Source organism: Varanus komodoensis, unplaced genomic scaffold (genome assembly GCF_004798865.1).
Source record: "Varanus komodoensis strain SLA01 unplaced genomic scaffold, ASM479886v1 scaffold36, whole genome shotgun sequence".
Lineage (NCBI taxonomy): Eukaryota > Metazoa > Chordata > Lepidosauria > Squamata > Varanidae > Varanus > Varanus komodoensis.
In genome coordinates, this window is record NW_025335873.1 from 4650492 (window position 1) to 4662914 (window position 12423).

A 12423-nucleotide genomic window follows, 5' to 3' on the forward strand; every position below is an offset into this window, starting at 1 on the left:
CTTGCTCTGCAGAACCTGGCACTGTCTGCCTCCCCCAGGTTGGAAGAACAGCCTTGGAGAGGGAGCAGAGGGGCTGTTCCGGTGGCCAGGAGGGGAAATGAGTTGGAGAAGCCAAGGCAGGGTTTCTCCTGAATTTCTTCCGGCCACTTTCCAAAGCACTCTCAAAGCAAAACTCAGAGGGGCAAGGATCACCTCTACCAATCCTCCTGGCCTGTCAACTTCAACCCAGCAGGACGTTGGCATTAAGGAGGCTTTTTGGAGCCTTTGGGAGCAGGAAAGATGCTAATAGGCTAACGGTGCTATCCTCAACCTGACATTTAAAGCCTTCCAAATGGGTGGCCATCGTGAGAGCTTGTGGAAATAACTTCCATGCTTGAACTTAGGCGCCTTCTGAAGAAATACTTCCCTTTTCTGTCCCGAGTCTGTCACTAAATCTGTCTGTCGATGTGATTCTGGACCCTAGTGTTGTGAGAGGGATCACCGTGCGTGATTCTATACACCTCTGTCACTCACCGTTTTCCTAACCTAGCCAATCCCTGTTGCAGTAACCTTTCCTCACAGGGGGTGTTCATGTAGCCTGAGGATCGCTTCTGTTGCCTTTTTCTTACCTCTAGGGTACCATTTTTAGGGGTGGTGGTCACAGCTGGGCCATGGTGTTCCAAAATGCATAAGGGGAGCACAATCTTGGCAGCTTTGTTTTAAATTCCTACTTCAATTAAGCTAGTTGCTGTTGTATTTTGATTGAACCTAACATGGTATTTGCTCTTTTCACAGCAGTGGCATCCTGGGGGCATATTTTCAGACCAATCAATGGTGGGCTTTATCTGGACCTTGAACATGACTAATAGTCTTCCATATAGCCGGAAGTGCCTGATCCTGCCTAATCTTGGAAGCTAAGCAGAGTCAGGCCTGGTGGAAATCTGGATGGGGGACTTAAAATGTTGTGCACTGCCCAGAGAGCTTTGGCTATGGGCAGTATAGAAATATAATGTAATAATAATTATAACCAATGAAAAGTTTGTGCTTCATGACCTTGTTGAATCCTTTTAGAGAGATGAGCCATGTCTAAAGGATAATGAAGTTAGAGTGTGATTCTCCATAGGGCGTGACTGTTGGGACATCTCCTTGACTTTCCCTGCAAGTGATGACCCTCTTTTCTTCCCCTTCAATGCCCCCAGGTTCTCCATTTGCCCGGGCCAGCCTCAAGAGCGGCAAGAACGAGAGTTCCTCCTACTTCCGCAGAAAAGAGAAGATGTTCCGGTTCTTCATCCGGCGCATGGTGAAAGCCCAGAGCTTCTACTGGATGGTCCTCTGCGTTGTGGCCCTCAACACCATGTGTGTCGCCATTGTGCATTATGACCAGCCAGAAGGGCTCACCACTGCGTTGTGTGAGTAAGGCCCCGATGCGCCTCTTACTGTCTGTCTTTACTCTCATGCAGGGTGGGAAGGCCCAGCAGAATTTGCTGGCATGGTTGCTTTGCTCGCCCCCCAGGAATATTCAGTAACACAGATACGTGATGATGAGTTGCCGTTGTTCCCATGGCTTGATTTTTCATTCCTCAGTCCTTTTAAGAAACCCAACTTCTGTGTGACTTCTGTTCTTATTTGAACACATGCTTGGCCCATGATCACCCATAGACCAGCCTTCCTTAACCTGGTGTTCTCCAGATATTTTGGATAGCAAAGCCCACTCAGCTACAGTCAGCATGGCTGACTTTTGAGGATGATGGGAATTTTAGTCCAGAATGTGGAGAGGATTCCAGGTTGGGGAAGTCTGCTGTATACAAATAGCAAATTCTTTCTCCAAATATGCTTATTTTGGAGCTAAGGTAGCACGCTTGCCCTTAAGAGAATGCAGAGGAGCCTCACTCTTTGCAGAAATGGCACCCCCCCCCCCCCATTTTGGTATTAAAAAAGGCAAAGCCCCCTTCCCCAAAGAGTCCACCCACCCAATACTGACTGACTGCAGAGACGCCAAGAAAATAGAAAGCTGAGTGGGGCAGGGCAAGCGAGCCTGGGGTGTCTTGCAGTAAGACATGGCAGTCCATGGATGGAACCGTGGACAATGGCCCTCTATACTGACCAGCTGGAGAAAGGCATCAAGCAAACCAAGCTGGCATGTATCTCCCAGGAAGGGAACCTCTAGAAGATGTTCTCCATGTTACTACTGGCTGTGATAGAGGGTGCTACATGCTTAGCATCTCAGAGTTTAGTACCATAGCAGGTTGGCTACGTTGAGTGGGAATTCCATGTAGAAGACCTCGCTTTCCATTCCCAAAGAACTTTTGCAGCCAGAGTTGCGAAAGACCTTTCCCAGCGCAAGGACCTGAAGAGCTGGGCTGAGCTAGCACTCTACTTAATGAGCCAGTTTCTGAGTAAGAGTGTTTGACTTTTGAAAGTGAGAGCCATTGTCAAATCCACACACAAGTTAAGCAGAAGTCTCAATCTCTCAGCTCAGCATCTCGGAAAGATAAAATGGATGAGACCATTAGAGGCATCTCCCTCAGCTTTCTGGAGGAAAGGTGGCAAACTCCGCTAGACGATCAGCAATTCTTTTCCAAAATAATTTCCTTGTCACTGCTTCTCAACCATGCTGGGAGACCTCTTGCACCTCTTTCCTATCTTGTGGTATGCATTATAGCAGAACAAAACTGTTGTGGTTTTGTGTACCTTGTGAGCAATTTGAGAGCTTTAACCTCCTTGCCTCCCCCTTTCAACTTCCTCTTTATCACTTTCCTCATTTTAGAGAAGTTTCTTCTTTTGAAGTCACCTGCAACTAGGCCAAACTTTCCTTGGCAAAGTCCCAGTCAGATATATGTTAAATCTGACAGCATTGGAGTTGCTGTTTCCATGTAGTTCAGCAGTGGCCACATCTCCCACTGGGTCCTGGGTGACGCCACCTAGGATTAAATCCTGGATCACAACCCTTCTGGTCGGTTCCATGGCCAACTTTCAAGGGCACTGAGTCACTAAGGGCATCAAGCGGTGTAACCTCAGTTTTGTGAGTGGACCATACATTTATACCGTCAATGGGAGGGTGATTAAAGTCACCCATCCACACGTTGTCTGGGTGCTTCTGTGATTTCATGTGTTCATCCAGGCCCGAGACTTTGCGTGTTTTGCTTCGAAAGTCAGATTTTGGTCATCCCCACTACCAATCTGCATAAGAGAAAGAGCTATGAGTGTTTCCTTGAACAGAAACGCTTGTGGCAGACCTCTTAAACAAGGGAACTTTATGAGCAAATATTCATCTCCCAGCTGGTGTCAGAAAGAACGCTTTTGTTAATTACAAATGGAGTGAAAAATTGTATGGGCTACGTACAAGGAAGGCGGGGGGAAGGCTGGATCAAAACAGAAAAAATAATTCAGCAAGGCTGCAGCTGAGAGGGAGGAGAAAGAAAGCAGGGAATACGGGAAGCTCACAGGTGCTTTGACCTGTACGCTGAGGATGCTGGTGAAGTGGGATTGGCACCTGCTGGCTGAATTAGGCTTGTCTCAAGAAAGCCGGATAATGTCATTTTCCAGACAAAGCAACCTGTACACAGCGATTACAAGCCAGCAAGTTGTCAGGACTGGATCCTTCCAAGCAGCTTAGGACTGCAGCTGCCTAAGCAAAAGCTGTATTAAGTTAACCCGGACTGGCCAGGCTTGCATTGGAGTACAGAAGAAAAGGTGTTACAGAGGTATAAGAGAAAAGGCCAAGTTAGAATGAAGGAAATGTGGTTTAATGGTAAGAAGCTGATCCCAACCTTCAAGGTGGATCCTGCTGCTTATGGACCAATCGCCTGGAAAGCCTGATGTTTCTTAATTGGCCCATCTTCTTAAGCTGATGCTGTACCATTGGAAGGAGGATGCGAAGTCCGTCCTCTCCCATCTCAGCTTGCTCACTAGAACTTGAAACTGTCCGCAGCTTAGAAAAGTTCGTTATTTCAGGGGAAAGTCTGCAAAATTGCATGTGCTAGCAAAGTCATGTTGAAAAGCGTGCACAAAAACACACACCGATTTTCAGGTGGACTTTTTTGCTTAATGCAACTGGTTGTACACAGTGAGAGGCAGCCTAAATCTTCTTTGGTTCAAGTTGTAACCAACTGCATGGGAAAAAGAAACTTGTGTAGGTGGGGGAAGGAGGAGGCGACTTGGAAGCTTGCACAGTGGGAGTAGAAAAGTTATCAAACCCTATTACCTTTCTGATTCGGAGCTTGACTTGATTGGACCTGAATGAGCTTGGAAATCTCTATTTTGGCAGTGGGGGCGAGATACCTTAGCACAGCCTTCCAGGCACTTTTGGACCACAGCCGCCGGAATTCCCAGTCAATGGCCCCGCTGGATGGGAATTCTGGGAGTTGTGGTCCACATGCCTCTGAAGGCTGCCAGGTTGGAGAAGGCTGGCTTGGCATATTCTGGGCCAACTTGGAAGTGTTCTTTAGCACAATCTTACCCGTGGTCACTTGTGGATTTCCCAAAAGCACTGGCTGTGGTCCCATTGAACAATGGTGGCTTCTCTGGCTTTCTTGTGTGCTTTATTTGGAAGCTACAGCAAGCCATGGAAAGAGAATGACTCCCCCTCCCCCGGCAGCTTTAGCATCGATACACAATGAACCTTCTTGGGGACTGAAGTGCAGTCGTCCCTGATTAGATGGCCTCATGGGGTGTTTCTGTCATTGGATTTTGAGCAAGATGTGTGAACTTCCATGGAGAAAGCAGCACTTCTGCTCTAGGAAGGATCAGCAACACCCACCGCCCGATTTGGCGCCTCTAATTCAATTGCATCTCTTCCTCTGGGGAGAATTTAATTACGTTACAAATTAACATCGCTGCTGCTGAGAGCCGGTGGGGTCTGCATTGATTTGTCTTGGTTCTCCCTCTTCATCATCTTTTTCTTCCTTACTTTCTCTTTGTTGAGATGCTCTGATTAACTTTCTCTGCTTGATGCTTCCAACTGCTTCAAGTGCTTTGAACGAGGATCCACAGGTGTTTGGCAAAAACAGAGAGAAAGGAAAAACAGGAAATGCTATTGCTTCGTGTCCCTGAAGAAGGCACTGGAGCTTTGCCTTCTGCAAAGAAGAACTCCTTTGCCATTTTTTTTCAGACCAGATACCACATTTTTCAGAAGCCTGTAGGCTCATTAAAGCTGTCAATGCACACCTTAAAGATTGGAATACATCTGGGGGCTTTCGAGCCTCCAGCAGCCCTGGCCAACCTGGCATCCTTAGTTGCTTTGGACTTCAGCTCCCATGAGCCATAGCCACTGTAGATCAGTAGGACTCAGAAAGGAAAATAAGTCACAAGGAACTTGGAAACACGGAAGGAAGGTGTAGATCATAACCTACATGGCTATTTCTTTAAATATGGGTGGTCTAGCATGAAAAATACTAAGGTGTGCTCGATGGACCTCTAAGCTTGGTATAGATATCAGCATTCCAAACATTCTGGGTTCTACCAAGTAACCCTAGTTTTGAGTTCCTGGGCCATAACTAGGCTTGATGGAGTTCTAAATAAAAGGATGCATGGCTACCAAAAATGTACAGGTAGATGTTTTCTCGCTCTCTCATAATATTACAAGTTTGGGCCATCCTATGCAGCTGAGTAGTGATAGATTCAAGATGGAGAAAAGGAAGAAGTTGTCCACACATGGCATACCGAAATTATGGGATTTATAAGGGAAGTGGCCAGTCCCTGGCCAAGAACAGCTGGAGAACAGCTTTACCATCATGCCGTGCTTCTAGGGACATCTAATATTTCCAGTCCGGGAGAGAGAAAAAAGATACTTCTTCAAACGCCACACTATTTAGTTATGGGGTTTAGTGTCACAAGGTGTATGAGTAGCCATTGACTTAGATTAGGCAAATTCAAGGAGAATGAGAGGCCCGTCGGTGGGGAATAGTCGTGAAAGCCGTTTGCATGTTGGAAATAATAAATGGCCATTTCAATTTCTCCTGCAAATTTTTCTGAACGCTTCCCTGCAGTCTCCGCCCCTTGGTTCTAGTCTTATCCTCTGGAGCATCAGAGACTAGGTTTGCTTCATCTTCGGCATGAGAGCTCATCGGGATAATTGAAGACGGCCACATTTTCACTTAATCTTCACCCAGTGGAATTGACTAGCAGGAAATTCAGGATGAGCGAAAGACGGTCCTTCCCACAATGCATAAATGATTTCTGGAATCTGCTCCCTTAAGACATGGGATATGGCCACTAACATAAGTGGCTTTAAAAGGAGATGAGAGAAATCCGTCGGGGGGCTGTTTTTATTGCTTGCTCATGAATTTGTAGCTGAAGTACCTCTGCATATTCAGGGAAAGGAATGGTCTAAACCAGTGATGGTGAACATTTTAGAGACCGAGTGCCCAAACTGCAACCCAAAACCCACTTATTTATTGCAAAGTGTCAACACTGCAATAAAACCTGAAATCTGAGGTTTTAGTTCAGAAAAAACACCTCAAAGTCAGTCCAAGCAAATATGTATCTATCTATATCCTTGGCAGCGCACTGACTGGCCAGGCGAAAGGTCGGACGAGTCCCGGCTAGTGAGTCGCAGCTCGTGACGTCATCGCTCTACTCCTTTCCGAGCATGCGCATGGCCCCTGTGTGTGCTGTTATCCAATGCTCAGCTGCTGGGGCGACTTGGCTCATGTGCCAACAGAGGGCTCCGTGTGCCCACTGCAGCACGCATGCCATAGGTTTGCCACCACTGGTCTAACCCAAGACTGCCTAGAATATAATATATTGGATATACTGCATTCAGGAACAATGGGTTGCTGAACAATCTTATAATGAACAATCAAGTCTGGATCGCAGTTGGGCACTTAGCATATCAAATTAGGGTGGATAAAAATAGATAATATACACATCAAATATGACAAATTTAAATAGAATGTTATTAGTTTTGTAACTTGAAATACTAACTTTCTTAAATAGCATAATTGCACTTAATTAATGAACATGATAAACTTAAACTTGGAAAAGAGTTAATGAGTCTGTTAGACTCACACATACCAGTATAAAATTGAATTATTTACGGATTATTTATTTTCATTTATTTGGTTAATTTTTTGGCTGTGCTTATTGTTGTGTGTACATACATTTTATTAAGTGATTTTATTTACTATTTTATCTATTGTATTGGATTATCAATTGTTTTACTGTATTTTATCTATTTTTTAATGCTGTTTAGCATTTGTAAGCCGCCCAGAGAACCTTCAGGTTATGGGGTGGCATAGAAATATAAAAATAACATAAAATAGATTTCTAGAAGAGCAAGCTGGCCAAAGTTCTCTTTCCCTTTTAACTGTTTACAAACTCCTCCCCCAGCCTGGTGCTTTGGACCACAAGACCCATTCTTCCCAGCTCGCAGGCAATTGTAGTCCGAACATCAGGGTGGGAAGGATGCGTTATAATGTGTGAAGGGCATGGAAAAGCTGGGAACTTTCTCAGCATTTTCCAACTGGGTGCTCTCCGGACTATAGATCCTATCATCCTTGCATAGGCTGTGTGAGGATGCTAGGAGTTTGGAGGGCACCAGGCTGAAGAGCAATAGTTGCACGACCTTATCCATAGCTTGCTGCTAATGACCTCAGACTTTGTGCTAACATGAAAATGGAGTTAAACTGTCAGTGATTGACATAATAAGAGCTGCTGAGCACCTAATTCAAATGTATTGGGTAGAAAGGGAGAACAAATTTTAAAAATCAAATTAAACTATTTGTAGCTAGCCTTCTCCCTACACTTCCTTTCCCGCATCCCTTTGTATCATAAAATGTTTCTGTTAAAAGTAGATTAAATTAGATTAAGGAAGGCCAAACAGCACACAGTGGAATTTTTCCATTTTTCCATTGCGTGGGTAAGGCCGTCTCAGAAGGAATCCTGGCCCACCCGCCGAAAGGGGAGCAGTTGCCACAGTAAGATGGACGCATTCTTGTTTCAGGAGCCCATTCTTGTGTTCCGGTCCAGCCGATGATCCCAAGAGAACAAGGATTCTGCTCCACATGGCAGGTTCCTGGTGATCATAGTCCTGGGGCACAGAGCGACGTGAGGCCTGGCAGAGCAGGCTGATGCTCAGGTTACGTCAGGCAGCCCAGATGTGGGGGGCAGCTCCGTGTGGAGCTCCTGCGGGTTTTGCAACTCGTTTCAGCAATCGACCAGGGGCCTTAGGTAGAGAAGTAGCTCTGTTCCCTGTGGAGCATGCCTCTTACGCGGCCAAACAGCCTTGCACTGACTCCTCTTGAGGTGGAATTGTTGGGCTCCAAGGCCACAAGAGCACATGTCTTTGGCTTCCCAGGAGAGCACCCGTGAAGGCCAGCCAGTGCTAGACACTGGGACAACTGATGACCACAAGGACATGAATGAGGGTCCCCTGTGTACAAACACACATACGGGTACCAAAACTGTAGGCAGCTCTGGTGATCCGGGTCAACGAACTGGTTCTAGGAGTTTTGATCTGCTAGGAGCAAAGCCAGCATGGTTTAATTACCCTTAGCTTGCCCATTCAGCATCAAGCCACCCTCTAACTACTCTGCTATAGCAGATAAAATGTTTAGTGTTGTTTTTACATGGAAAATGCAGTTCTCCCTGTCTGAGCCCAGAGGGGAAGGGGTGGCAGATGGACATCCGTGTCCCCGCTAATAATGAAGTCCCTTTACTACCACCCTGTTAGCCTTGGTTTTGCTACACCTCAGAGTGCAAAGCTGAGAGCAGAAGTGTGTTCCGATCCAAGTTATTAATTATCCCATTAGTTTAGAAAGTGAGGATTAGGTCAGTTCACCTGCAGATACGGACTGAACAAAATCTCCATAGTGCAAAATATGCCACTAATAATTGGTGGAGAACTCAGTAGCCCCCAGATGTTTTGGCTGCAGCTCCTGTCAAGACCCATCATCATGGCCAATGGTGCAAGTTGATGGCATTTGTAGGCTGAAACATCTGTAGGGCCTAAGGTTGCCTTCCATGGCTTAGATTGCATGTTTTCCCCCGCAACATGCTTTCATCCGCTGCTGGTAAGATGCACTCCATATGGGGGAGAGGTGTATTGACCTGAAATCACCATTCAGAGACCCATCTGTGATTCACGCTCTGCTGTTCTCTTCTAGATTTTGCCGAGTTCGTTTTCCTCGGCCTGTTCCTCACTGAGATGTCCCTCAAGATGTACGGCCTGGGGCCAAGGAACTATTTCCACTCCTCATTCAACTGCTTTGACTTTGGGGTAAGACAAAACGGGTGGCACTCTGCTCTGCCCCCAGAATGCTCCCCTTGCGCTCTGCACAGTGGGGGTCACCTCTGCTCCTTTAGGGGTTCCTCTGAAGAAGCTCTGAGAGACAACATTGAGCCACCCAGAGTTGGTTTTGTTCTCTTCCATGGTGGGGGTAGCACCACAACAGGGGAGGCATCGGGAACCCGTGACGTCGCATCTAAGGCTCCCAGAGCATTGCTGTGCCTCCAAGTGGAGAGAGGTGGAATAGGTGGGGTGAGGTGTAGGGTTGTCCTTTCTTAATTTGATCTCCTGTCTTGCCCTGTCATAGCAAGTGTGTGTGTGCATGCGCGCGTGCACACACACACACACAGTTGTAAAATGATTCAGGTTGACTCAGGAGATCCAGGTCCGAGTTCCCCACTTGACGACGAAGCTCTCAGGAGATCCAGGTCCTAGTTCCCCACTTGACGATGATGCTCTCTGGGTGCTTTGGGGCCAGTCACAGTCTCTTGGCCTAACCTACCTCACAGTTGTTGTGAGGATAAAATGGAAAGGAGGAGAACCTTGTACACCACTGTGGTTTCCTTCCAGCAGGAAAAACAGTGGAATGTAAAGGTAAGCTAATACCTGGAGCATGATAACTGGAAAGAAAGAATCCATGGGATCCCACCCAGAAGCCACTGTATAATACAGAGCCCGCAAATGGGTGCCTTGAGTTCAGTATTATCTGCACGGACTGGCAGCAGCTCTTCAGACCTTTCTCAGCCCTCCTTGCAAATGCTGGAGATTAAACCTGGATATTTCCATGTGAACCCCGCACTCTGCCAAGGGGTTGTGGTCCTTCCCCATCCTGCTTCCTAGCCAATCTTTCTAGCCGTTCTAGCCACAGAGAGCTTGAGCTATGGGCAATCCAGAAATGAAACTATGATAATAGTAGTCCTTGCTTTCCGCTGTGTACAGCAGGACATTGACCTTCATGCAGGACTGGAGGTAAACATTTCCTTGCTGTTCAGTGTTTATTGCCCCTCCCTTTAGTAGAACGGGCCCGGAAGGCTCTCCTGTTGTGCTGAAAATCCTTACCAGGCCCATGACTTTGGAGACCTCACAGGTTTTTGCAATACTCTCTCGAGCCCCCACCCGGAAGAACACTGAGGGCTAGAATATTAACATCTAGGCCTGCAAAGCCAAATTCTGCAGCCGGAGCTCCCTGCTGCAAACAAGCAAAGCAAACAGTCCAGCCTTCTCACATGCAGTATGACTGGGGGGAAGTATTTGTCAAACGTGCTGGTCAATGACGCTGTTGCTTCTCGGAGAGCTTTGGCTGCGAGGGGGCCCGGAGGAGAAGCTGCACCCTCCTGGCCTTCGCCATCTCCGGCTCACAGTCCTCGCTCTTGAAGCAAAATAGCCCCTGGCAGGTGTCCACTTCCACTGCATGACTGACACTAATTAGCTACTTCACTGGCAGACATCAGAGCTGAAGCCGGGCGCTCCTTGATAGATCTGAGGCTGGGCAGGGCTGGTGTCAGCACGAAGGAGCACTTGCTTTTCTAGCCAGCCGGAGCTGGTGAGGGTCAAGCATCCTTCCCTTTCCAGTGCCAGAATGTCCCAGCCTGCACCCAGCTACTCACGATGCAAATTTCATGTACATGCACCTGGCTGGGTGTAATGTAGTCGGTGCGATGTGGGAGCTGAGAGGCTTGCCAAGGAATCTGGAGCAAATAGGATGCTGTCCTAGCTTATTTTTTTATTTTGATTGATTGATTTAAACCTTTTCTAGACCATCCCTTACCGTGGTCTCAGGACAGTTTAACAATAAGACAATATAAAATAAAACACAGCATCCTAATAAAATTTTCAACCAGCAATAAAACCCCAATTAGAAACATAGAAACAGAGCGAGTCAGAAGGGGTCTCCCGGGCCATCTAGTCTGACCCTGACTCCAGCCGGCTCCGCTCACGACATGCCCACCATGTGCACGTCCAGCCTGTCCTTGAACACCCGCACCGATGGGGCCTCAACCGCCTCCCGTGGAAGCCCATTCCAGGCCCTCGGTGTCCTAACTGTCTGAAAGTCCTTCCTGGCACCAAAACTGAACCTTGGTTCCCTGAGCTTGGCTCCGTTGGAGCGCGTCCTGCCTTCCTCTGCAGGGGAGAACAGGTCTCTACCCACCTCCATGTAACATCCCCTCACGTATCTGTATGTCACCATTTTGATTAAACCAATCAAATCTTAAAACACTGGGAAAATAAAAAGGTTTTAGCCTGGGGCCAAAAAGAATAAAGTGACAGCGCCAAGCGAGCCTCTCTGGGGAGCAAATTCCGTAATTGGGGTGCCATCCCAGGGAAGGCCCTTCTCCAGGTAGCCACCCTCCTAATCTGCTTCAGGAAGGGCTCCAGAGAAGGGCCTCTGCACCCCAGATCTTAAGGGGCAGGCAGGAGACCATAATCTCGATGGATATCCATGCAAATGTTCAGGTGGAGGAATGTGTGGGAAGCACTTTGAAACCCTGAAAACATTATAAAAACATGGATTATTCTTAGTTTTGCTGAGGATTGTGCAAAAGGCTTCGTGGTTCCTACTTACGATACTCCAGATCTGGAAAGATTGGTCCTGTGGGCTCCAGAAAGGGGTGCCTTGCCTTGCCAGCCTCGCCATGCTTCACCTTGAGCCCTGGCTGGTAGAGGCTGCAACATATTTTGGCTGTGGGAAAGGGCATGGCAGCCCTTGTCAAAAGGCAACTGAGCAATAGGGAGACCAGGTTCCACTTGTCCTTAAACGTCCCCATTGTGCATTTCCTGGAGCGCTTAATAATTCAAAATGCTCCATGAGAGAGTGGAGGTAGAAAAGAGAGCCCCCTTAGTTAATCAGGGAGGAAATAAGTTGCAAAGGTTCTGGGACAGAGAAAACTCCAAGCTTTTTCTCTGGGCTGGATGCTGCTTTTAGCCTTGCTGCACAGAGCTTGGCCTTTCTGGGAACTGTGCAGGGAAGGCTCTTGCTTCCTTGGCTGATTTTCCCTCCCCAATCCCTCGGGGAACGCAACACGGTCTCCCTGTGGGGTTCCATCGTTTGTCTTCCTCCCCTGCTCCCTGTCACTCTGAATTCCCAACTGCCTCCTTTTAGAGCTGCTCGTAACCAGGGAATATTTCAGAGCTGGGTCTAGTGTGACAAAATATTGGCCGGCAGGGCGTTGTTGTTGTTGTTGTCATGATCAGTGGGGCTCATAGAAAAGTTTCAGTGG

General features: G+C 47.4%; 1 protein-coding gene across 1 annotated transcript in view; it reads left to right on the forward strand.

Annotated features, from left to right (window-relative positions):
- The window catches only part of CACNA1B (calcium voltage-gated channel subunit alpha1 B), a 249634-nt gene that overhangs the window by 125525 nt on the left and 111686 nt on the right, over nt 1–12423 (forward strand). The window contains exons 11-12 of the mRNA XM_044439840.1: nt 1179–1388; nt 9084–9196. Of these exons, the coding sequence (XP_044295775.1) occupies nt 1179–1388; nt 9084–9196 (323 nt within the window). The remainder of the gene's footprint in view (nt 1–1178; nt 1389–9083; nt 9197–12423) is intronic.